Raw genomic sequence first — 24,854 nt, 5'->3', positions numbered from 1 at the left:
TTCACTTGATTTTTAATTTTGAAGAACATAATGACGCTCGTTCACATAGGTATGTCTCATTCGTCTGAGTCTGCATCTAATTAATACTTCTATAGTCCTGTTCAAGTTTCGCGTGGATGTTGGAGAGAAAGTCCGACAGGAATTCCTCTCACAAATCAAAACCCTCAAGACTTTGCCTTGCGTCAAGAGACAAAGACTCGTTGTCGGGGGACCCTCTATTACTACCCCGATCGAAAAGAGCAAGGGCTTTCAGTATGCTCTGGTGAGCTATCACGAGGACCGGGCAGCTTTGGCCGAGTACCAGGCGAGCAGTGAGCATGAGAGGTGAGAATCTATGACTTTTGTATATTGATCCATCCTCACAGTATTATACAACACAGAGTGACAAGTACCTACTTCATCCCTTACAAGGAGGATCTGGTTCGGTTTGACTTCGAGACTGATCAAGAGGACGAGGCGCTGCTTGGATTTTGATCTACTTATTCGATGCTTGTACATATTGGTTATCTGTGAAGTAATTAAGTTCACCATTTTTATTTATTAAGATTCCAATCTTGTAGAATTTCCTTTTTTGTAGTAATACATCGTTCCAACGACCTAGGTAACGGTATGTACATGGACGGATGCTCAAAGATCCGACACGGCTTCGAACATCACATTCACAGACCCAGTAACCTCAATTTCTTGAGGGGTCAGATCCAGTGAATCAACTTGATCGTCGTCAGGCCCACTGGCGTAGAGCTTCGCCTTTTTTCTCTTTGGAGTCGAGGCCATTGCCACATTTCTGTATCCACCCTGTGCATAGTCTGTGATTTCCACCGCAACGACTTTCCGCTGTACCACTTCAGCATAGTCATCAGCCTTCCGGATTGCGTCGCGCAATGCCATCTTCCGAGCTTTGGAAGCCAACTCGCTTCCGGTCTCATCAGTGAGGCGCCAATCAATAGAGTCGACCTCGACCTTGGGATAACTGAAAAGCTTGCCGATCACTTCACTCATTTTGGAAAAGTCTCGAAACACGGCCTTGAACGAAATACTGGCGTAGTGTGGGTTGGGCGCTGGCTTTCCATCTCTATCATTGGGTTGGGACCAGGTCTTGATATTTGTGGATGAGAAAGTTGTCACTGGGTGCTCGGCAGCAGTATGTTCCTCCTTTGTTTGAGGGCAGAGTAGTTTGAAGAATTGCTGTACATCGTTGGAAGTCGAAGTGACTTCCTTGGAGATTTCTTCTTGGCGCGAACCGTTCGCCCTCACTGAAAAGGCGAGCGCGCCTCGTTCGGGATAGTGAGTGACGGCCGATTCGCCTGTGACCGTAACTTTGAGGGAGGGCATGGTGAGTAATGGAGGATAAAACAAGGCAGGGAATGCACTTAAATAGTAACAGCACCGTAGGCAGCAGCCGAGTCAGTATCACAGCCCCACTACGGCAGCGTAAATGTATCATTTGCGACAAACTTGTATGATTTCCATGATTGTACTAGAGATCCGCGTAGTCAAGCTGGTATAGGCCATTTGTTTCTCGCCAAGAAGGTTCTCTTCTTGGATATATCGATAATCACCCCTTTTATATGTCTCATTCCCGTGGCTTTTGGTATACACCTAACATCCCAAATTATATAGATATTGAACAGCAAGTTGGAGATTTCCTACGTTAAAGATCTAGAGTTTCTAGATATATATGATACATCGATTGTAGTATTTGGGGAGAAATCCCCACTGGTCCTGCACAAAAAGAGTAGGGTGTTTGCAGTCTGGTGGTCAAGAACCCGGCCCGGTACATTCAATATAATGCAAGACTGATTATAAGAAATGGAAGACTTGACTGCTCTTTATTCATGCCCTCCCATGGCAGATACGGCGAAGACAATCGGCTCGGCGAAGAGAATCTCACTTGGCGGAGAAGGACCCCCTGCACAAATGTTTTCCAGTCTGTCATACTGGCTGGATTGACGGCCTCGAGAGATTTCCGCCTGTTTTCTTGCGCAGAGCATCGACCTCACGCGCCAGGAGCAGTGACGGTCGAGATACTCTGATTGACAGCAGATGCAAAGAAATCACTGCTGTGATAATAGCATATATGTAGAAAGTCCATCTCCTGAAGTCTAAATTAGCGAAAGATCTAGCATGATGGGGGAGTATCTGATGTACCAGCCCAGTGCCAAAATAATGTAGGCGCTCATAACTGGACCCAAGGCCACGCCAATATTGGCGGCTCCAATATACGATAACATCATCCGTTTCCGAGATTTAGAGTTGAATAAATCTTCTATACTGCCGGAGAAGGTGGTATAGCAGAAAGAATCCCCGTCACGATTCGCCCAACTACAGCAGCAGACGGAGATTCAACTGGTCCAATCATTGCACAGAAACGACGGTATAGTACTGTGCTGACAATGTAAATATTTTTGCGGCCAAAGGTTTCCGAGTAAGGCGGGAAGACAACACCCCCTATCCCCTGGCCCAAGAGATATCTGGCCTAGGATTAGCTGCGGCCATTTTCCGGTACAGATTAAACAATGCTCAAGTCGACACAAAAAGCAATTGTGCCAATGTTATCCCGATGCCGAGTTTATATTGGTCATTTCGTGCAGCTGCTGACTGATGTAGAGTTTAATTATTATATAGTGCAACCTGGTGAACATTGGAGGCACATACGCCAGAGGTACTGATCGCAGTTTTAGCAAAATCGGCAGCAAGAAACAAGATACACGCCATTTTGTTCGCGACGGCACACATGTGTAAGCTTCCAAGAGAGTAATCAGCCCCATATGCCATATCTTTCTTGCCATTGTCCAGTTCTAGGGTGTTGCGGTTTTGTCGGAGCCTAGCAAATGTGTGCACTTCCTGGTTCAAGCTCCAGCTGAAAGTCTTCAAGGGCGACTTCAAGTTTCGTCATTTAATTCGTGTTTCACTGCGGTCAGGCTTTCGCAATCTGAGCTCTTATTGTAGATGTATTGTGTGATTGATTGGATAGTCACTGCATATAGTGTGGATTTAAGGTGAGACATCCCTTGGGCTACAAACGGACAGACCATAAGTGCCAACGCAAGTAGATTCGATAGAATATGGCCACATATATTCGTTGCATAATCATCATTGCACATCCCTAAATTCGAGATCTCTTCGCCGCCTGAATAGCGCCCATAGCACCCATGATAAGCGCGCCAGTATTGTATCGGTCCGGATACAACTTCGTCATGGCTTCCACAATATCTCTAGTAGATTTTGGGTTCCTTTCCATTACCTTTGCAAAATCTCTTATGTATTGCTTCGTATTCGTCAGATGCCAGCGGCCCATGATCTCCCCTTCCTGGCAATGACCCGGGACCACATACAAAGGATCCAGAGCCTCAATAATATTGACCGCTCGGATCCAGTCTTCACGTTTGGCGGCCGTATTGGCTTCAAACAGCATCTGGTGTACCTGTCCGTACACGATGTCTCCGCAAACTGCCAGCCGGAGGTCGGGAACCCACAACGCGGTAGAATCATAGGTATCGGAGTGGCCCACCTCGATTGCCTGGAACAACCACTTATTTTGGAGTGTGAATTCATTGCTTGATGGTAGGGCCTGAGCCAAAACAAATGGTAGCTGGATCTCCCCCGGGAACCGAGACCCCCATTGCGCCTCAAAATTCTTCTCTTCGATCTGCTGCTCCATATGCCGCAGAGTGGCCGCTGTAGCAACGGGTTTGGCTTCAGGGAATCGCTGCACCAACAGTGGCAGCCCGAAAAAGTGGTCTCCGTGTCCGTGTGTGATGTAAATGTAGGATAGCTTTCGCTTTGGAGCGATGCGTTCGATCCATGCGATGAGTCCTTGGGTTTGCTGGATGGTGATGGGTGTGTCGACTAAAACTGCTTCGGTAGCGGAGTAGATGAGCGTACAGGAGATGGGTGACCAAAGGCCTCCGCGGCTTCCTTTGTCTGGGCTCTTAAAAGGGACTGGAGGTGCGATGTAAACAGCAGAGCGGAGTTCAGACATCGCCAAATAGTGCTAAGGTAGGTAGCTTCAAGTAATATGAGCAACGGACTGTGGCGTTGAATGTTTCTTCCAATATACCAAGATCAACCCTTTTATTTATCTAGATGCGTTGATAGGGAGGGGAAGCTCACTCACTCTCAATCATCTACTTCCGGTAGAAAAACACCCGAGGTTAAGTTGATCGATAATCATAAAAATGTAGGAAGCAACAAATCCAACCACCGAGCTACAAAATCTACCGAACAGCCATTCCATGTCGCCTTTGAGTTTAAATCATAACTAGGAAGTAAGACTGAAAGTCTCAAGACTATCCCATCTTTCTAGGGTCTCGCGTCGCTTATCATCGAACACAAGCAGCTAGGATCGCAAGCACTATTCCTTGCTCTGTCTTCTTATAGGAGATAGTGCTTCCTCCTGTTCATATTTACCCCGGTCGGGGTGATATGAAAAATGGCTGGATCAACAATTAAATGTTTGCCCAGAAGGTAAATTTGGACGTAGGTTTATCAACAGCCTGACATTTGTGACGGAAGATAGTCGTCCCCATGGTAGCGCCAGACATGCTTCTTGCTTCCCCCTGGCATATTTGCCTTTTATGGCTGCCAAATCAGAGAAACAAATTGAGAATCTTCTCGACACAGAGAAATGGCAATCTCCTCTCATTGATTTCTATCTTATCGGGCACTCTTGGGGTGAAATATTAGCATCAGCGTATGCTCCAAAGCGACCGCTGGGCTTAAACCGCTTTGTTCTAGCTAATAAATCAGGGGTAACATCCCCTTTTTTACAGCTCAAATGTTCCAAGACCTTGGTATTCACTGGGCAGGGAGTGTCTTCCCCTGTCTGTCTATCGTTAGGTTGCTGTACCAAGGCTTTGAATTCTATAGATTGGTAGGTGTATAGGTAGGCTTTTAGAGTCAATAGTGCTCGTATGCCATATTAAACTGAGATATAACAATCGGCTCTGTCACATACAAGACGCCTGAAGCTCCTAGACGTCCTGCTCGACGAGCCAACAACATGCCAATACGATTCTTGGACTTAGAGAAGGACCGAAGATATCTTTTGAGTAATTCGACTGGCTGCTGGTCAAGGCAACGTAGCTATGCTCCAGCGATATAACTCTGCAGACTATTTTCTCGCTCCTCTGATATTCCAAGGCCTTATACATTATTGGGCTTTGTCGGGGCTGAGAGCCCAGAAAAGATGGTCATATATCCTGTGTCACAGCTTGATCAATCCTGACGTTGTCAGCATGCATGAAGGAGGCTTTGCCTATGCAGTCATAGCGGCGATGTCTCTTAACCGGAACTATGGCATTTCGGGTATTGTTTAGCCGAATGCTAGTTTAAGTATTTCTCTTCTTTCTCTATTCATTTCGCTGACTCGAACCTCCGTCTTGGATTGAGCCTATACTATGTCAGGCTCGATAATCATCACAGGGGCGACTGGCTCACTCGCTATCGAGGCTGTGCAACAGTTCCTAACGCATCCCTCCCTAACGGTCGTCGGCACTGTACGAAATGCGACCAAATCCACCAAAAGCGCACATCTACTTCGACTGGAACAGATTGCAGGTCATTATCCTATAGGTAAGCTTCTGATCAAAAGCGTTGACTTGAATTCCCTTCCGGAAGTACGGGCTTTTGCGGATGAAATTGCTGGCCTGGTGGAATCAAAGCAACTTCCCCCAATTTCTGCGATCATATGCAACGCATTCACATGGTCTTTGGATGGTCAGAGGTTCTCAAATGATTGCTATGAGTCTACATTCCAAGTCAACCACCTTGCACACTTTGCCCTCGTCCTCAAGCTTCTACGGAACATGGATCCCCACTCGGGTCGAGTTGTCATGCTCAGCTCTGAAGTCCACGATCCTGAAGTTCGCACCCCGCTATCCAAGCTAGGTGCAGAGCTCCCTCCAGATGAAAACCTTGACCTGTTGGTCAAGCCTGGTCCGGATGAGGCTGGGACAGAACATGACATGGGCTGGCGCCGATACGCAAACAGCAAGCTGGCCAACGTCATGTTCATGCAGAGTTTGAATCATCGACTCCAACAGGTACGAGTGGAACTCCATGACATGGGCATGCCACTAATATTAGCTTTATCCAGAATCCGAAACTCAGCAAAGTCACAGTGACGGCCCTGAACCCAGGTGGTCTTGTTGACTCCCGTGCCCATACCTCCCAACGTGCACTTGTTCGAATTGCATTCAAGCTGCTCGCAATCTCGCTTCCGGTTATAAACATCTTCACCTACAGCCTTCGCTCTAATGCAGGCTCGGCGCGTGACCTCATAGCGCTGGCTATAGACCCGAAGTACATCTCGGTGAGAGGCCACTTCAATGGACAAACGCCCAGTGCCGCCGCTCATATCAGTGAAGATGAGAAGAAACGCGAAGCTATATGGGATGCATGTTGGGAATGGACTGGAATGAATGAAGACGAGACCTGTGTTCCCAGGCGGTGCGCTTGAGCAAGTATCGATGTCCTTGTGCCTTACATACGAGCTCTACTATATTGGCTTTTTCCAGTAGATGCTGGACTATTTCTCTCATTCTATCTCTGTCATTGCAATGCTCTAAAATGCAGTATCCGTCATATTTTCGTCTACCTTCCTCCGATATTGGCTTGAGATGAGAAACATAATATTATTGTTATATACCGCAAACAGATATTCTGGGGGTAGCTACACACAAAATACAACCTAGTATAAAGTTACAACATCACTTTGGGTCACTGGGTAGGTAGACGACTCGCTCGGCAAGTAAGCGAGGTGTGTCGTTATCATGACTGGGCAAGACGACCAAATCAGTCTCTCTGGCAAACTCTTTGATGGTCTTCAAAGTCTGTTGTGCGCGCATGGGATCATCGTTAATACCATCCGGCGCCTCTTTATCCAAGGAGTCCAAGCCATATGTTGCGTCGCCAGGGAGGAAATATGTGACTTTGGTTTGATTGGGGCCGTCGCCATACACTACCAGACCAACATGCCCAGGGACATGACCTGAAGTATCCACCATCGCAATTCTTCCATCCTCTGTCAGAGGGTATGACTGTTTCCAGGGCCCAAGCGGTTTGTTCTGAAGATCAACAATTCTCGGGGAGAATTCTTTCGGCCAGTGATTCGGGGTAGCGCCCTCCATACTGGCAAAGACCGGGTGTTCTCCAAATGCCTTCCAATGTTCCTGGCTGATGTAGATAGGCAAATCCGGTGCTTCCGCAACCAAGTCCTCTAGTCCACCCGCATGGTCATTGTGGAGGTGACTCATAATAACACCTTTGAGATCAGTCGCTTTTATTCCACGCCTGTGAAGCTGTTCCAGAATACCATCTTGATGCGTTATCGTGAATCGACTGAGAAGGCCGTTGAAGATAGCAAGTCGTGGGAAGTATCCCGCGTCGTTGCAACAAGGAGATTGCCCGGTATCGAAGAGGAAGATACCTTCAGGGTGGCGAATGAGAAAGACTCCAACTGGTAGCGACTCGGTCCATTCTCTGTCGAAGATTGATTTGAGGCGTCGAAGAATCACAAAATTGCCGACAGGTTGTGAGCGCATTGATGGTCTGATGCGGACTGTTCCTGTGGTCAGGAACTCCAACTGTACAAGTCCATTCTGATTGTTGGTCATTGTAAAAATACTGATGGTAAGATGTAGAGAGAATGATCGAGATTGAAAGGACTGAAGTGGTAAAGTACTCAAGTTTATAAAGGACCGAAACCTTCGGCGGCTCATAGATAACCGAAGGACCGGGGAACTCAGCGTGAAGCCATGTTTGCCGAGAACTAAACTCGACGCTTATTCGGAGACTTGAGAAAATGATCAACCGTAACATAAGGCTACATACTCAATGAGGCTACGTTGAAAGGAGATTTGTAGAACTAGGGCTGGCGGTTGAAGCCAGAGCGATGCCTGTTGTTTGCCCAAAAACAACACAAAGACACCGAAACGATCAATTTATGTACAGAGTTAAGGGATTTATACCTAAGGTTGCTCCAATTAACGTCTGTTAGGTGCAAGGCAGTGAATTATTTCAGTGTTTACGTTCGCCGACTCGTCGCGACTTTCTTTTGACGACCGAACGGTGTCGGCAAACTTAACCGAAACACCTCTCCTCTTTGCCGAACCCAAACCACCTCCGCAGATATGCGGCGTCGAGCCCGTACAGTATGCATCCGCTGTCACGGCAGCAAAGTAAGTACTGGTTGAAGACTACGATATACCTTGCTAATTCGAAGTCTGAAGGTCCGTTGTGACATCGAAGATCGGACAAGCGGAATTTGCAGCGGGTGCGAGCAAAAGGGTCATCAATGCCAGTGCGTTGTGGCACCATCTTTACAAATATTACAAATACCACAAGCTGACTTTCCAGACCTCACATTGGACCTCGCAAGCAAAGGAAGGCTCTGCGCTCTTCACTAGCTGCCAATGTGACTCCTCCGACCCCAAGCCAAACATTGCCAACTCCAGCACAAACACAAGCATCGGATACCACGCTATCATCGTCTTACAGTACCCTGGAACAACGCACAGTACATTGCACAGATCTCGGAAATTCCAGTTCAAGGCAGCCAAACTACATCGACGGGAGCGAGCTTATTCTCGACATAAGTCAGGCATGTCGCCTTCCACCTCCAGTCATCGCTCAAGCATTGTCTGATTTCTATTTCCGTGAGCTATTTCCATTTGCACCAGTGATTGATCGGGGAAAAGTCTTAGCCTCATCGTCGGTATTGGTCCAGCAGTGTCTGTCTTTTGCAGGTAGCACCATGCGTCAACCAGCAGGAGCAAGCGACTGGTCTCCTTTTTCCATCTACGGACGGATCAAGACACTACTTTTTGTGCGCCAAGATCCATGCCCATTCAACATGCTCAGCGCTCTTTCGATCCTGAGTACCTGGCTTCCATATTCGCCCGAGGCAGTCGTACTGGACAGCCCATGGCAATGGACTGGCATGGCAATCCGAATGGGAATACAAATGCATCTGCACAAAGCTGACTCTTATAATCAACTGCAAAATCCTGGGTTGATCCGACGAACGTGGTGGTATCTTTTCGTCGCTGATACGTTACAAATGGCTTGCTGTGGGCGTCCTGGGATGTTCCCTTTGAAAGACAATTCTGTGCCGTTACCTCGGATCACCGATTTCGAGAAACCTGAGATGGGAGCACACGTATTTTGTCAGATGACACGTCTCTGTCTCGATCTGAAGAAGGTCCTTGACTTGGGTAGAGACAATGAAGGCACACGAGAGCAGGCATATCAAACCATGGACAATCTCAAACAATGGCGAGATATCTTACCTATCGAACTGCAACTGTTTGGCCTAGCTCAAGAAAGGCAGGTGTACAGCCGCCCTGTGGTTGAGCTTCACATCTTTTATTTTGCAGCAGTTGTTCTGACCTGCTTCCTGGGACGTCGTGATAACACCCCGTTACTCAAATACCTCTCGATCGCTGCATCCTCTTGCATATCTCGACTCTATGAGGAGATCCTTTGTCATGAAGAGGTTCAATATCTTCTGCCAATCCATTCCTGGACTATTCTCGTTGCCGCAATCCCACGCGTATTCTGCGACATGGACGCTGTGAATTCACATCGGGCGGATGATGGCAGAACCAGCCAGCAAGTACTGGAGAAGATGAGCGAAAAGCATAGATCAGCCGGCATGGTGCAAAGCAAGATTCAAGGCATCAGCAACCTTGGTACCAGCATGTTTCCTGTACCATTCGATGCTATGTGGAATAGTCTTCCGGCACCGACATTAGATGAGAAGACACACATCAATGCGATGTTACCTTTTCCCGGGAGCTTTTGTCCAATGCTTGATTCGGTTATGTCGATGGAGAGCAGTGGAAATGAAACTCTTGATTCCCTACCCTCAGTACCCACAGACAGCGATGTGCAGGATTGGCCGTTGGATTGGTCTTTCTGTATGACGGTCCTATGAGCTTTTAGTCAGAAAGATGCTTCTGTGTGAAACTAGTCAGGTTAAAAAACGTCAATGAAAAAAAGAATATTCATTATATTCCCATAGTAAGCTGAGAAACCCAGTAGATAAAAGCCATACCTCCACACGAACTCTGGAGTATACCCCACACACTCGGCAACATCCCGTTTCTCGGAGCACATCCGCCCACCCCATATAAGAACCTCAAGATCACCTAGTTATCCCTCAACCAACAATTCTCTCGGTGCAACTACATTCACACTCGCCAAAATGTCAGATCCAGCCGACCAACCACAACAAATGCACCACATCCAACCTGCGCACCTCAAAAGCTTCGTGCAACAAATCCTCATCGCAAACGGCACATCACCCAGCGACGCAGAAATAGTCGCAAAATGCCTCGTAGCAGCCGACCTCCGAGGCGTGGACACACACGGAAGCAATCGCATTCCATCATACATGGAACGAATCCGCCAAAAGGCACTGGACCCGGCAGCGACACCCACAGTACTCCAGGTGACACCAGCGGTAGCACAAGTGGACGCCCACAACGGCTTCGGCTTCGTAGCCGCACACGAAGGCATGAAACGTGCGATTGAAATGGCCAAAATCTTCGGCATAGGCATGGTCTCCGTCAAACATTCAAACCACTTCGGCATGTCAGCATGGCTAGTGCAGCAAGCACTAGAATCAGACATGATGTCACTCGTGTTCACGAACAGTTCCCCAGCACTACCGGTCTGGGGCGGGAAAGAGAAGTTAATGGGCGTTTCGCCTATTGCGTGTGGAGCGCCGTCCGGGAATGAGCGCCGGCCATTTATCCTTGATATGGCGCCTTCTATTGCGGCACGGGGCAAGATTTACAAGGCTCTTCGGCGGGGCGAGAAGATTCCTACGGATTGGGCGCTTGATAGGGAGGGCAGGCAGACTGATGATCCGGCGAGTGCGCTGGAGGGTGTTATGTTGCCTATGGGCGGACCGAAGGGGTCGGCACTATCTGTAATGATGGACGTATTCTCTGGTGTGTTGTCTGGATCGGCTTTTGCAGGGGGAGTCACTAATCCGTATGATCCATCCAAACCGGCGGATGTGGGACATTTCCTGGTTGCTATTAAGCCCGATTTGTTCATGACAATTGAAGAGTTTAAGGGGAGGATGGATTATCTGTATCAGCGGGTTGTTGAGTCGGACAAGATGGCTGGTGTGGATCAGATTTACTTCCCTGGGGAGATTGAGATGATTACTGAAGAGCGGAGGTTGGTCGATGGGATTCCTTTTGCTGAGGCTGAGATTGCCAGTTTGAATAAGGAGGCGGATTTGGCAGGTATTGAGCATTTGAAAATCTGATCTCCTATTCTTTAGATAAATATCAATTACATCTACAATGGGACAATATGCATAATATGGCATGAAGCTGATAGCTGGTAAAGTCTATGTGTTACATTCTATGGATAGGCATAGACTGTCAGATGTACAAGACAAAGCGCAAGGCTTGATGGACTGACCGCACTACTGGTCTTTAAATGCCAACTAAAAACACACAAGGCAATCTTAAACAACTTGCCACAAAATGCCAGCCATGAAGCAGGAAGCCACACAAAATAATGCACAGGTAGAAATAGTGTCACAGTTCAATTATCGTCGACAGGACCTCCCATAGAAGGAAAGAAAAGCCAGAGAGAACCAGAATAAACATATTCAATGGGGAAATAATATGCTCGGAGAAAAGAACACGGGTAAGGTCTCACTTTACAGCCAGAGATAATAGTAACAGGAGAAGGGAAGGCAAGTCACAGGGGATCTGGTAAGAACAGGAGAACAAAAGCAAAAGACATTAGGAAAGGAAAATGTATTCAGACAAAGGAAATAATGAACATGCTAGATAATTAATCAAACATCCAAAAGGATGATGAGGAATCGCTCCATGCATAAGAAGAGAACAAAAGCAGGGTATCACGTAGTATCCAAACAACCTCGCTGCTCTTCCGAGCAACTCAAAGAGCATCAGAAAGATGGGGTTTGAATCTGCCTTGTGAGATCAAAGCACGAATTCGAGGTGCTTGATCTATCCGGTCTCACGTGCCGGGCCGAATTGAGATGAGGCTCTCGTCTTTGATTGACTAGCCAGGGCGAGATCAACGTTCATCACCGGCTCTAGACTTGGCACGTCTGCGGAAGAAATCCATGACTTTGCGTGCTGCACCAGAACTGCCAGAATGATGAGATCCGTCCCGCTCATATTCGTAGGCATCGGCGAATTTGCGGTGGTTCTTTTGCAAGACGTTCGGTCCACGTCCTGGGCGGCCAGCCTGCATTGACTGGCGAGGCAAGCTGTCATAAGTGCCATTGTAGTCGTCGTAGTAGTTGGGCTTAGATTGGTAGCCATAATGATTGCCAGAGTATTGATCTCGAGAGTTTTGGTAAACCTGTTCAGCCGACGGCATACCGAAGGAATCCTGCTGCTGGTCGAATTGAGTGCCCAGGTCTGCGAATTGCCGATCGATTTGGGCTTCATAGCTGAGAGGCTCGTTTTCAACCTGGGCATCCTCTCCAGGTCCCTCTCTAACCATGCCCATGGCATCTTGAGCGCCATAGCTTGTCGAGCGAGCCCGACCTTCTCCAGGGCCTGCAGGGCCTGCAGGGCCTGTAGCTGGCCGTTGTTGACCACGAGACTCGACAGGGCGAGAATTGTCTGATTGTTCATCGGGTGTCTGAGCTCGGCCGGTGGAGAAGCCTCGGAAGGAGAACGATTGGGGAAGAAGGGAGAACCGACGAGGCCGGTTCTCAAGACCCGATTCGCTTGCCTTGCGGTTATGGGGGTATTGCATGGAACGCCGAGAATCCATGGACATTCTGGAATTCTCTCTCGGTAGCGGTTCCTTCATGCTGACTGGAGGATAACGCTTGTCCTGCTTTGTACGAGGGGCGGTGGCCTGAGAGCCACGGCCACCTAAGATTGACCCAGAGCGTCCAAAAGTTTCTCGCCAAGGCTAGAAACAGTGTTTGACCTTTTGTGGCCCTTTGGTGGCTCTTGCCGAGGCGTCGTGTTGAATGTTGAAGGCAATACCTGGGTGCTTGGACGGCCGATCGATGTAGTAGATGCCTCTGGTTCTTGGGGAAGGGTGAATTGTCTGCTCTTGGGCTGTGCCAGGCGGCCTTCGGTATTAGTTGCGGTAACAGTAGGAGCCACCGGCTGTCCGTAGGAACCGCGAGAAGGTAAACGACCAGCGTTGTTGAAGGAAGCCATGGAGCCACCAGTGGCGGGCCGTGCACCTGAAGGCAACGCAACAGTGTGCGATCCAGTGAGTGCTGCGTTGTCCGAGGTCGAGCGCGGGAAGTATCCTGGAAGGGGCTTGTTGAGGTTGAGCGCCGGCGCGTCTCCGCCCTTCTTTTGGACTGGCTCTGCTGGCTGCTGCACCGGCGCCATTGGTGGTTCTGATGGAGCTGGGGCTCGGCGTGAGGTGGACGGCTCTGCTGGAGGTTCTCCTCTCGTCGTTTGTGACTGAGGGGCGACATACTCGACTTGGACCGTTCTTCGCTTGGCATCGCGAGTGGTTTTGGACTTTTCGGATGGCGAGTCTTGCGAAATGTCTCCAGCATGGTGGTTCAGACCACCAACAGCTGGAACATTGCTTTGGGATGTCTTAGGTGGTTCGCGTACAGAGGCACTTCGGGTGAGAGGGGGGCTTCTTTTTGTGTTTCTATGAGTGTCAGTTTGAAATTAAGCATTTGAAAGCAATCGGTCTCACCGGAAGTAATTGTTGTGTTGGCAATGTCCGCAACATTTGTTGTGCTGCTTGTGATATGAGACACAACGTGCGAGTATTCACTTAGCCAGCTGTGCCGGGCAACCTCAAACAGATCTGCACGCTTCCGCGGGTCGGGAACCAGTATCCTCCTCAAAAGATCGCGCGCATGTGGTGTTACATATTCTGGGAATGTGAGAGGTGTGGTGATGATGTATTTGTACAGAAGATTAATGTTGTCGCCGTCGGGGTTTGCTGGGTCGTCATCGAAGGGAAGGTATCCAGCCAACATGGCATACTAGAGATGTCAGTTGAGTCAAAGACTGAATGCAGCTAGATTCTTACCAAGATAACTCCGCAACTCCACACATCCACCTTCCGACCTGTATACAAGGAGTCGCTCACAACAAGCTCAGGAGCGGCGTAACAGGGACTGCCACAGCTGGTCTGCATCAAATCCCCTCGGCGCAACCCATTGCTGTTAACCTTGTCTAGGCGCTTTCGCTTGACATATTCCTTGTTGGTCAGGTTGTACTCGATCTCCTCGTCCAGCGGGTCCATTGGGTCGAATGTATTGGCGAATCCGAAATCCGTAATTATTATGTTGCGGTTCCGGTCGAGAAGCAAGTTCTCCAGTTTCAAATCACGGTGAACGATTCCCTTTTTGTGCAGATAGCCAACTCCCGAAACCAGCTGAGCAAACAGTCGGCGCGCGGAATTGTCCTTCAAGTACCGGTTGTTCAAGATATAGTCGAACAGTTCACCTCCTGACGCGTACTCCATGATGATACCAATGTGGCGGTCGGTTTCCACCATCTCATGGAGGCGCACAATGTTGGGGTGTGCAAGATCGCGTAGAATGGAAATCTCACGGTAGATCTTGGGTAGTCTGCTGGGGTTGGTTCCCAGTGAGTCCCTCCGAATGAGCTTGATAGCTACTTGGATGCTACCATCTCGCTTCCAACCCAGCTTGACCTTTCCGAACTCACCCTCACCGAGGGTTTGCCCAAGAATGTAAGAGCCGAAAGTAGTCTCCTTGCGCTTCACGACATTTCCGTTGTTATAATCATGTCGACTGCGAGGCCCGCGAGCCTCTTCTGCGCCATCGGACCCAGCTGTCAAGCCCGATGAGGGGGCATGCTCTGCGGATGCACCAACTTGTCGGACCTGCTCTCTTTCGTGATCCACGACAGGGTCGCTGACTTTAACAGAGTTGAGCACTGCACTGGACTCCTTCACTAGATTCCCCTCAGGCATCTCCATTGACTCGGCTTGGACCGGTGGCGCTGTTCTTGACTCAACTTCGCGAGATGTCTCCTCTCCCTGGTGTCTCCGTGATTTGCCGTTTCGGTCTTCACGTGGGCGCTCACGGTGTTCCTTTCGCTCAGACCTGCTCTTTCCTCGGGAAGATTGTTTTTCTCCCGACGCTCCGTTCGGACTCCGACGGCTGTGGTTTGTTGACGAGGTTCGCGGCGGAGGAACCGGTGGCGTACCTAACATGTCGGGGTAGGCCGTGCGAGCATTCTTTTGGGAGGGAGACGCGGCGCTGGTCGATCCTGGTGAAGCATGGGTGGGGAGCACAGCCGGCTGACGGGAAGTGCTCATAGCCGAAGAAGCTGTTCGGGACCGGCCTCAGAAGTGGCTGAAGATAGATTAGCAAGCCAGTCGCTGATGCGCGCACGGTCCTGCATCACGGCAACATACCTTCTGATGGATGCGCAAAGCCTGAGCTTGTGTGACTCCCGAGGCAGCTTCAGGCAGAAATTGGTAACTGCGATTCGTAGAATTGGCGCGAGAGGGCACGGTGAAAATCGAGGGGTTGGCGACCGGTCGCACTCAATTCAACGCGCAATCTGCATCGGTCAGTCCCCAAGTTCTTATCAATCGCCAAAAATGTTGTCGAGGAATGGGGGTAGCTGCCAGATCGGAAGAATGGAGGGGACGCCACCAATCGCGCAGCCGTTGAATGGAGCTCGAATCACCCACCGATGTTGCCCAGGGGTAAAGACGCGTCGAACACCCAAAGCTCAAGATAGCTGCACTGCAGTTCTCAAGTCCCCAGATCCACGATATTCGGCACGTCAAAGATCGGAGAAACAAAACAAATGTCTCAGACGCGAAATCCCGACTCGAAGCGATTTCAATTGAACATGGTCGAATCCAGGAGGGGAGGGGGCGCGAGGGGACGGGATACACCGGTCGGAGATCCCTTGGAAAAAGGGGAACACCCTCAAAGAACGAAAACTGAAAGGACAAAAAAGAAGAAGAAAAAGGAAGGGAGAAGGGAAGCCCAGATAGTTGTGAAGGGAAAAGAGGAGGTGAGATACGAGATTGGTTCTGGGGGGGGGCGGGAGAGGCCTGGGAGCTCAACTATACTCACTACGGTAATTGCGCTACACTTGATACTTGATACTTCCATGATTAACTTATATCTGCTATGTCGTTATAGAGCATATTCGCTATATCTTGTTATATTCTCTACCTGCCCTGTCTCCATACTCTGTATAATGTATACTGCGTAGGAATCAGTTCAGTTTCCTGATATTCAAGTCAATCTGACCAAATACGGAGTAGTCCAGCATACAAATGATAATGATTGTAATTATTGCTCCCTTGCTCTACAAAGGGCCTCCTCGCAGGCCTAAACATCAAGTTTTAAGAAATAGGGGGTTAGAGTGGACACCGCCGATCGTCATTATTAGCCTCCGAGGATTGATCTCACATTTCCTTTGTGTTTTAACGTTATTTATAGATGCATTTCTTAGCTTTATGTTTTACCAAGCGCTCAACGACTATACTCGATTAACATATGTGCGTATATGTGTATATCTTGTGTATATCTTGTGTATATCTTGTGTATGTCTTGTGTATGTCTTGTGTATATCTGCGTATTGTAAAAGAATCTATCCGGAATGCAACCATGGTTGATATCACTCGAACCACGGAAGCAGTAAGATCTTAGCAGATCTCTGTTCGACTTCAAAGAGTCATGTATTCTGCACTGTCGTCTCTCTATACTGCAACTTGGCTCCACATATTAGTACTCTACACGTCATTTCAATCTCTGCAATTATTGCGCCTACCCCAATTCCCTTCTCCCCTTTGTCTCAATCATTATTGATAGCCCTTATTGGAGGTGGATGATTGACAACTGTCAATTGATGCGTTGGCAATTTCGCCATCTATACTCTCGTCCAATCGATAGCGCATAGATCGACCGTTAGCCAGAACAATTCTCAGCCAATGGCTATCACCGCCGTTGCGTACTTCAAACATCACTTCTATCGAATGATCCTGCTATATTTACAGTAATTATATGAAAAAGACGGTCTGAGTCGGATTTGGGCTCGGTGCTCGCGGCCGTGTCACCTAGTCAAACCCCAAATTTCATCCAATCGTACCTGAAGTATAGTATCACATTAATATAAGCATGTTGGAATGTAGTCGGAACTTAATTCTGGTTGTAACTATCTACATATCAAATCTTCAAGCTTGAAAATCGCCTGCCTAACCCAAATTAAGGAAAGAGATAGATCTCAGGGACCCTTACCCCGGAGTTTTACCGCTTACCCCCTGGCATGGGCGCTCCATCTAGCGAAAGCGTCCCTGATGCACCATAGGCTGGAGGCGGTGTGGGGCCAGGCGACGGGCGGCGGACAACTGGGTCCTGAGCACCCAAGTGAGAAGGACCCGTGTCCACTCCAGCAGGAATCTGACCACCGTCACCTCCACCAACGACAACCTGTTGGCCGTCGCGCATTTTACCCACAACCATACCCTTGGCAACGGATTTCAGAAGCGCGCGGCGACTGACACCGGTGGCGTCAATATACACCAACCCCACATTCTTGATTCCGCCTGTCAGGTTGGTTGCGACAGTACCAGCCTCGGACCCATAACGGTGATCGATCATGGAGCTGGCTGCTGAAGCACCGGAGAAGAGCATGTTTCGGGCGCTTTGCTCGATGCCATCGGCGATGGTGGAGAATGCGATCATTGATTTGTTCAAGACACCAGGCTTGTAGTCTTGTGGTGGGTTGCTCTTGTCAAAGCCTTTGCGCCGGCCTGATTCTTGCTTACGCGCCAAAGACGCGCCTAGGTTTTGCGCAACTTTGCCAACCTGTCCAACGGTGCGAGCTGAAAAATCGGCAGCTCCGTGGGAGAAAGTGCCGACCTTGCGGATGCGAGCGTGGGTAGAGTCGGAGAAGGTCAGAGGCTTAGGGTTAGGCTTGGTCTTCTGTTGGAAGCTCTGCGCACCACTGGCGATGGCACCTGCCAGATATGATGACCCAGTGACGATCAAGCGTGATGCTGTCGCAGATGTTTGGACGATGGTCGAGTTCTTGTATGCGGGGTGCCGAGCCATTGCCAGGTATTCTTCAGAGACATTGCTGACACTGACTTGATTACCTTCACCTTCTGCAGGGAGTTCAATTCCCACGGGTCCTATAAAACCGTTTAGCTTCTGGGGAAAGTCAAAAACACCGAATAACTTACGCTTGGAACCAGGCTTCACATCCGAATCCTCGACTACGTTATAACCATCTCCCAGCTCTCCGACAACGCTGCCATCTTCCTCGTCAATCAGCACGATCCTTCCATGCGCATCTGCATTCTTCGAGTCCGACCCAACATATCCCTGGCCGGGTGCGTAGTCCGCGGGGTTATAAGCAGCGAAGTCTTGCGACTTGGGAGGAGGGGCTCGTTCGAGGAATGCGGTGCACTGTGCAAGAATGGTTTCAAATGTATCGATATCATCCTGGGTCACGTTGCTAGGTCCAGAGCCGATACTGGGGAATTGGATGCGAATAAAGGCACCGGCATCGGGCCCCATGTCCCATCGGGGAATAAGATAACTCTCGGGGGGCTGGTGGAAGATCTGGGTAGTCGCCGGTAGTGCGAGGTCCAGCTCAGGTGGGAGATATAGGTGGAGGTAGAAGTCTTCTTCTGGCGACTCCGTGCCAGGTCCCGAACCTGCGGTGCTGGTTGGGACCATTAGCAAAGAGAGGGTCTGAGGGCCCGACGGCGTGAGATCCTGCTCCTCGCCATCTTGTAGGTGGAAAGCGCGAATATTGTTGACGCTGTAGAGCAACCGGGGGTCGTGTGCTGCGGACATGCTGATAGTAAATAGGAGCCTGCGGTTTCAGGGTTGCCCGCAATCGAGCTGATAACGGGGGTATGACGTCGTGTTACAATCGGCTCAGTGGCGAGTTACCGGGTCACTTTCGAGTGTCAAGTAGGTCAAGCAGATCAGGCAAGCGAGGATGTAGAAGACAAGAGTTCAACTCAAGACGAAGGGGCTTCTTATGAGCACTTGGGCATGTCTGGGCGCTTAGATAAATGGAGGGCTGTGCTGCGCCGCGTTTGCGCCACATCTGCGCCACATTTACGCCACGCCATATTGTGGGGGTTCACACATTCACTATCCATCTCTCTATACCCAATACTTGTACGTGGAATCGATGTCTATTCGATGGCCAAGTTTCAGATCTTGTCGGATCTGCATCTAGAGAATCCATATGCCTACGATGTGTTCAAGATCTCCCCAACAGCACCCTATCTTGCTCTGTTGGGTGACATAGGAGTGGTCAAAGACGATGGTTTCTTTCCATTTGTTGAAACACAATTACGCCAGTTCAAGATCGTCTTCTTTTTGTTGGGGAATCATGAGCCGTACTATTTGACTTGGAATAAAGCACGACAGGAACTACAACAATTCTCCAACTCGGTCAGGCAACGCTCGAGGGCAGAAGCGATAGGAGAATTTGTGTTTCTGAACCAGACTCGATATGACATCTCATCAGATGTAACTGTCCTGGGCTGCACACTTTTCTCGCGAATCGATGAAACCCAGAAGGAGCGGGTCAGCTTCGGTCTCAATGATTTCTACCACATAAACGACTGGACGGTGGAAGAACACACAGCTGCTCATGAAGCAGACCTAAGATGGCTTAATGAACAGATTTCCCAAATTGCTGCCAATGAGCCTCGGCGCAGGATTGTCGTCTTTACACACCATAGCCCAGTCACCCAGAATCCGCGAGCAGTTGACCCAAGGCATAAGAATAGTCCGTTGTCCTCGGGGTTTGCCACGGATTTATCCACACAGGAATGTTGGACAAGTCCGCTGGTGCGATTATGGGCGTTTGGACATACACATTACAATGTTCACTTTGAAGATGGCACTGGAAAAATGGTCGTGAGCAACCAGAGGGGGTATTATTTTTCTCAAGCACAAGCCTTTGATGATAGACTGGTAATTGCTATCTGATTCATTTCGTACGAAGACTTTGTCTGACTCTATATCAAGTTGGCAAACATGGTATAGAAACTTTATGTCCGAAATATATAATTGTGGGGATGGGGGCGGTGCGAGGGCAATGGGAGGAGTTTCCTCTAACAGCAAGAAAAAAAAAAAAAAAAAAAAAAAAAAATCAAACAGTCAAAAGAAACTACTAAGTGAAAACACCACGGAGAGAATGCTTATATATCCTAAATTAATATCAGACAGAATGCGCAAAGGTTGGTATGAGATATGGGTGATTTAACATATGCTTGTTAATGTTCGTTCTTAAATTAACAGTGCTAGCAACTAAAATTTGATTGTATGATTACAGTTAAACTAGATAGAAAACTTCCGGTATCATAATAGTAGCCTACAGAGTGAAAAATTAGACACATACAGTCATATGTAAAGGTGGATGTAAAAATTTAGTTAGTAGGTTAGCAAAAAAGAAAGCAAAAAGAATGGACGGACGGTGGATCGAACACCGGACCTTCCGCATGCAAAGCGGATGTTATACCACTAAACTATGCGCCCAATTGTATGATCATTCAACATGATCATGGATTATAAAGTGGGCACACATTTCCTAAGTTCCGAAGGCCGAAAATTTCATGTACGTCAGATATCCTAGCACTGCACCTCTGTTTCATACTTCAGGCTAAGATATAATAATATACATTATCTTACTCATTTATAATACAGAACATATAGACTGGAATACATACCTTCATCACAAGAGAGAGTGTAACATCGAGTTTGCGCCTAACCACTCTGGGACACGAATCCACTTGCCAGTCTCTACAGTTCCATGGTTGACATTTAACCATGCTGAGTCATAACAAACAGTGCAAACAAGCGGTGGGATGCAAAGTTTTGGTGGAGTACTTGCCTTGCTCTTGGTTTCAAGAATTTCTGATTGCCTGCTGGACCAAATGGAAGCCGAACCAGCCAGGATTAATTCTGTGCCTGACGTCGAGGCCCAGAAGCGTGACGCGAATGACAATTCCGCCGCTATGGAAGAGCCTCCGGCCAAGAAAGCACGATTGGAGGAAACCCCCAGCTCGGACAGGCAAGACATGCGCGATAGAGGAGTTGCGCCTATTAAAGCAGAGTATGTTTGTTTCACGTTTTACACAACGGGATATTGACATTGCTATTCCAGGTATCGCATCGAAGTCGTGAGGCCCCAGCCGAAAGAACAGTCGAAAGACGAGATCGGTCCTGACGATGCCGCCGAAGCCGCCCCTCGCGACGACCGTGATACCGATAAGATGTCCAAGAAGGAGAAGAAGAAGAAGTTCTCGGGTCAAAACACCAACCGAAGTTATGGAAAATCCCAAGACGAAAAGGGCCTTTGCGCTACGAGAATGACAGCCAATGAATTCTCGGCTGCCGAATGCAAGTTTGGCGACACTTGTCGATTTGAGCATGACTTGCGCCGTTACCTGAAGGAGCACAAGCGCGAGGATCTCACTACGTTCAAAGTCTGCCCTATCTACGAAGCGCAGGGAAGATGCTCCGCCGGCTGGAGATGTCGACTGGTTGGCTCTCACTCGACCGAGAGAGAAACCGAAGACGGGAGAAAGGAATTGATCTTACTGGAAGATGCAGAGCTCGTGGAGAAAGCTCGCCCTCGCGTGCCTGGTGCGACACCCGACGGGGTCGTCAACATCATTCCCGCGGATGCCAGGGTCACCCTTACGAGAAAGAAGGAGAAAACCCCTCGCGCTGATGCTTACAACACATGGGTCAACAAGGTCTCTGCAGAGCTAGAGAAGACGCTCCACAAGCGAAACACTGTCCGAGAGAACGGAGAGCTTGTTGATCCAGCAAAGGAGAATGAGAAGAAAGGAGATGACGTCAAGGAAAAGACCATAGATGGGGGCGCGAACGAGGAAGTGAAGGACAAAGTGGAGGAGAAAGCGGAGAAAAAGGAGGCACTTGAGGAGAACCGCGCTCAATTTACTGAACCTCCTTTCTTGCCCTCCGAGAAGAGACGCATTTACTTCGGCCCAGAGACACCAACGCTCGCACCTTTGACAACACAGGGCAACATGCCATTCCGAAGACTTTGTGAAGACCTAGGTGCGCAATTCACCTATTCGGAGATGGCCATGAGTATGCCTCTGATTCAGGGCGCAAAGTCTGAATGGACCCTTTTGAAGGCACACGAGTCAGAATTGGCACCACCAACAGTCATCCCGGGAGACAACATTGTCCAGGGCTATGATAACTCCAAGGATTCCAAGTTTGGTGCACAGATTGCGGCCAACAAGCCATGGCAAGCATGCAAGGCCACAGAGGTGCTGTCAAAGTTCACTCCCAACCTGCGCGTTATCGATTTGAACTGTGGATGTCCCATTGAGCTTGTATTCCGTGACGGCGCTGGGTCTGCTCTGCTTGACCACGGCTCCAAGCTGGAGAAGATGATTCGCGGTATGAACACTGTCTCGCAGGAGATTCCAATTACCGTCAAGATCCGCACAGGAACTAAGGACAACCAGCCCAACGCTTTGAAGCTGGTTGAGCGTCTTGTTCTGGGTGGCTACGAGTCCAGTCTTTTGGACGTTGGCCCTCCAGGCGCCGCTGCTATCACTCTGCACGGACGGAGTAGACAGCAGCGCTACACCCGACAGGCAGATTGGGGATACATCTCTGAGACAGCAGCCCTTATCAAGCGCTTGAATGAAAAGAAGGACAGTCTCACTGACACCATCCGTGAACCGGATGCCCGTTTCATGCCTAACGGCGGAAAGACTTACTTCCTCGGCAACGGTGACTGCTACTCCCATGTCGACTACGACGATCACGTCAACAATGCCGGCGTGGATAGTGTGATGGTGGCTCGTGGAGCTTTGATCAAACCTTGGGTTTTCGAGGAGATTCAGACAGGCCAGTATCTTGACAAGTCTGCGACTGAGCGTCTGGCTTATATTGAGCGCTTTGCCAAGTATGGTCTCCAGGCTTGGGGATCTGATGAGCATGGTGTTGGAACAACTCGTCGTTTCCTGCTTGAATGGTTGAGCTTTGCTTACCGCTATGTTCCAATCGGACTGCTGGAATACCTCCCTCCTAATATCCAAGACAGACCACCCGCTTGGCGCGGCCGTAATGAACTAGAAACGCTTATGGGCAGTGGGAACTACAAAGACTGGATTAAGATCACGTAAGGTCTTCTCGAAATACTCTCGGATTATTGGCTAACTCATATCACAGTGAAATGTTCCTGGGTCCTGCTCACAAGGACTTCAAGTTCGAACCCAAGCACAAATCTAACTCTTACGAGGCAGAGGGTTAAAGAGACCTATCCCTCACAATTGTCGACAATTGTACATATCACAAAATCATCACAGCTTTACCTGCATGTTTACAAGGCGTTGGATTAAATGTCGAAGAAAGTCTCTGTTAAAAATGCAGTTATGAAAAGTTACAATCAGTTGACAGCTCTATGAATTTCGCTTCTTTATTAGCCAGAAGCCTAATCAACTGTCAAGAGTTGCTCATAGAAACCCCCAAACCCGCGCTCTTTATCATGAAGATGGATTTCCAGAATCCAATGGCGCTTGAACCCATCACGACCAGACAACCCCATTGATTCCTTATTACGCTTGGTGATATAGAGCGACGTCCGATCCCGCGGAATCCGCTCATGAGGGAACGATCCAACCAGATGGCCGGCAATATCAGCACCGAAATCCCAGCCTTCCTGCTGAGCAATCTCACAAGAAATGTCATACAACTCTTCTCCTGACATATCCGGGTTCTCGCGATACCGAGCCTTGACCGTGTTCCAGATCGGTTCCAGCGCATCGCGAAGTTTCTTCTTATGAGGATCATCTCCGAGGACAAAGGTACGCCCAAAGTCCGCCTCCCAAGCTTCAAAGACAGGCCCCAAGTCCACCACTAGTATGTCATCCGGCTGGATAACACGATCCGGTGGGTTCTCGGAGAACGGGCTGAGAGTGTTTGGTCCGCTGCGGATGACTCGCTTGTGCCAATGCGTCTTGATGCCATAGCGGTCGAGACCCAATTGGTAGATTTCCTCGTTCAATTTCTTTTCGGTAACGCCATGTCGGACTAGATCACGCTCGATCTCTTCGAAGAGTAGAACGGCTTTGTCTTGTGCACTTAGAAGCTGGGATGCTCGTTCGATTTCTTCGGTGGTAAGATTATTGCTTGCCATTGTTTGAATGAACGTAGATAGCGAAGTATGACAGAATTGGAACTGGTAATACAGTCAAGTGTAAAGCACTTCGGGGGATTAGAACAGTATACGGAGTACCCCTCGCGGATGTCAGAGCCGAAATTTCCCCACTCAAGAGCAATCCCGGTGACTAACCGAATAAGACATTGATTAGTGTAAGTCAAATTGGAGAAGTTGGAGAAGAGAACTATATGTGTATGTTATGGAGTAAGTCTATCTATGGATGTTGATATTCACCCATGATATTCACCCGTTATCAGTCGGGTATCTAGATCTGGTAACGTTATAACGCAAAGTGTCAATGAATAGGACTAGGCCTTATACAGTGAAAAATGCTCCATATAAATACTACTTGAACTAAGCTACATGAAATAAATATATCAATCGCAACTGACCAAACATGCAACTATCTCCCAAGTCCCTCAAAGCTTCGCCAGAATCCCTGATTGATGACAGCGTCACGTGCCCCATGACGTCTTCCTTTGAACCTGAAAAACTTCCCCCATAAGACCACCTCACTTCTCCAACACAGGCTCAACTCCCTCCGCAATTACTTCAGATCTCTCCAGGCAAAGGTTCTGTCTTGCTCAAGTTCCGTGTCTGTGCCTGTTCACCACCAGAACCACCACTCCTCGCTTTGTTTACTTTCACAAGCTATCTCCCAGCTCCCAACACCCCGCC

General features: G+C 48.8%; 13 protein-coding genes across 13 annotated transcripts; 6 read left to right on the top strand and 7 right to left on the bottom strand.

The window, feature by feature from the left end:
- Positions 1-30: 30 nt before the first annotated feature.
- Positions 31-474, top strand: N7446_010440 (Dabb family protein; the record flags this gene model as incomplete). Its single annotated transcript, XM_058519183.1, has 3 exons — positions 31-49; positions 96-324; positions 381-474. The coding sequence occupies 3 exons, from the start codon at positions 31-33 to the stop codon at positions 472-474; spliced, it is 342 nt and encodes a 113-aa protein (XP_058369971.1).
- Positions 475-627: 153 nt separating this feature from the next.
- Positions 628-1,332, bottom strand: N7446_010439 (SIMPL domain-containing protein; the record flags this gene model as incomplete). The annotated part of the gene is made up of 1 exon (XM_058519182.1): positions 628-1,332. One exon carries the CDS (start codon positions 1,330-1,332, stop codon positions 628-630), a length of 705 nt encoding a protein of 234 aa, XP_058369970.1.
- Positions 1,333-3,106: 1,774 nt separating this feature from the next.
- On the bottom strand, positions 3,107-3,982 carry N7446_010438 (MBL fold metallo-hydrolase; the record flags this gene model as incomplete). The annotated part of the gene is made up of 1 exon (XM_058519181.1): positions 3,107-3,982. The coding sequence occupies one exon, from the start codon at positions 3,980-3,982 to the stop codon at positions 3,107-3,109; it is 876 nt and encodes a 291-aa protein (XP_058369969.1).
- Positions 3,983-5,399: 1,417 nt separating this feature from the next.
- N7446_010437 (uncharacterized protein) lies at positions 5,400-6,460 on the top strand (the record flags this gene model as incomplete). Its single annotated transcript, XM_058519180.1, has 2 exons — positions 5,400-6,044; positions 6,098-6,460. 2 exons carry the CDS (start codon positions 5,400-5,402, stop codon positions 6,458-6,460), a joined length of 1,008 nt encoding a protein of 335 aa, XP_058369968.1.
- A 250-nt stretch (positions 6,461-6,710) lies between these two features.
- Positions 6,711-7,544, bottom strand: N7446_010436 (N-acyl homoserine lactonase family protein; the record flags this gene model as incomplete). Its single annotated transcript, XM_058519179.1, has 1 exon — positions 6,711-7,544. The coding sequence occupies one exon, from the start codon at positions 7,542-7,544 to the stop codon at positions 6,711-6,713; it is 834 nt and encodes a 277-aa protein (XP_058369967.1).
- Positions 7,545-8,132: 588 nt separating this feature from the next.
- N7446_010435 (Zn(II)2Cys6 transcription factor) lies at positions 8,133-9,937 on the top strand (the record flags this gene model as incomplete). The annotated part of the gene is made up of 3 exons (XM_058519178.1): positions 8,133-8,180; positions 8,232-8,302; positions 8,359-9,937. 3 exons carry the CDS (start codon positions 8,133-8,135, stop codon positions 9,935-9,937), a joined length of 1,698 nt encoding a protein of 565 aa, XP_058369966.1.
- Positions 9,938-10,207: 270 nt separating this feature from the next.
- Positions 10,208-11,284, top strand: N7446_010434 (Ldh family oxidoreductase; the record flags this gene model as incomplete). Its single annotated transcript, XM_058519177.1, has 1 exon — positions 10,208-11,284. One exon carries the CDS (start codon positions 10,208-10,210, stop codon positions 11,282-11,284), a length of 1,077 nt encoding a protein of 358 aa, XP_058369965.1.
- Positions 11,285-12,072: 788 nt separating this feature from the next.
- N7446_010433 (uncharacterized protein) lies at positions 12,073-12,789 on the bottom strand (the record flags this gene model as incomplete). Its single annotated transcript, XM_058519176.1, has 1 exon — positions 12,073-12,789. One exon carries the CDS (start codon positions 12,787-12,789, stop codon positions 12,073-12,075), a length of 717 nt encoding a protein of 238 aa, XP_058369964.1.
- A 98-nt stretch (positions 12,790-12,887) lies between these two features.
- N7446_010432 (putative serine/threonine protein kinase (Kin4)) lies at positions 12,888-16,001 on the bottom strand (the record flags this gene model as incomplete). The annotated part of the gene is made up of 6 exons (XM_058519175.1): positions 15,670-16,001; positions 15,388-15,536; positions 14,029-15,325; positions 13,687-13,981; positions 13,599-13,638; positions 12,888-13,569 (listed from the first exon to the last, which is right to left on the bottom strand). The coding sequence occupies exons 3-6, from the start codon at positions 15,286-15,288 to the stop codon at positions 12,888-12,890; spliced, it is 2,277 nt and encodes a 758-aa protein (XP_058369963.1). The 5' UTR covers positions 15,289-15,325; positions 15,388-15,536; positions 15,670-16,001.
- A 1,241-nt stretch (positions 16,002-17,242) lies between these two features.
- On the bottom strand, positions 17,243-18,799 carry N7446_010431 (senescence-associated domain-containing protein; the record flags this gene model as incomplete). Its single annotated transcript, XM_058519174.1, has 2 exons — positions 17,243-18,129; positions 18,181-18,799. 2 exons carry the CDS (start codon positions 18,797-18,799, stop codon positions 17,243-17,245), a joined length of 1,506 nt encoding a protein of 501 aa, XP_058369962.1.
- Positions 18,800-19,156: 357 nt separating this feature from the next.
- On the top strand, positions 19,157-20,004 carry N7446_010430 (Ser/Thr protein phosphatase superfamily; the record flags this gene model as incomplete). Its single annotated transcript, XM_058519173.1, has 1 exon — positions 19,157-20,004. One exon carries the CDS (start codon positions 19,157-19,159, stop codon positions 19,952-19,954), a length of 798 nt encoding a protein of 265 aa, XP_058369961.1. The 3' UTR covers positions 19,955-20,004.
- An 828-nt stretch (positions 20,005-20,832) lies between these two features.
- On the top strand, positions 20,833-23,400 carry dus3 (tRNA dihydrouridine synthase DUS3; the record flags this gene model as incomplete). The annotated part of the gene is made up of 3 exons (XM_058519172.1): positions 20,833-21,080; positions 21,132-23,135; positions 23,186-23,400. 3 exons carry the CDS (start codon positions 20,833-20,835, stop codon positions 23,265-23,267), a joined length of 2,334 nt encoding a protein of 777 aa, XP_058369960.1. The 3' UTR covers positions 23,268-23,400.
- Positions 23,401-23,447: 47 nt separating this feature from the next.
- On the bottom strand, positions 23,448-24,152 carry N7446_010428 (M24 family metallopeptidase; the record flags this gene model as incomplete). The annotated part of the gene is made up of 1 exon (XM_058519171.1): positions 23,448-24,152. One exon carries the CDS (start codon positions 24,150-24,152, stop codon positions 23,448-23,450), a length of 705 nt encoding a protein of 234 aa, XP_058369959.1.
- Between the last annotated feature and the right edge of the window lie 702 nt (positions 24,153-24,854).

Source organism: Penicillium canescens (genome assembly GCF_028828765.1).
Source record: "Penicillium canescens strain IBT 15451 chromosome Unknown utg000006l_segment0_segment0, whole genome shotgun sequence".
Lineage (NCBI taxonomy): Eukaryota > Fungi > Ascomycota > Eurotiomycetes > Eurotiales > Aspergillaceae > Penicillium > Penicillium canescens.
This window is presented reverse-complemented; position numbering and strand designations above follow the sequence as displayed.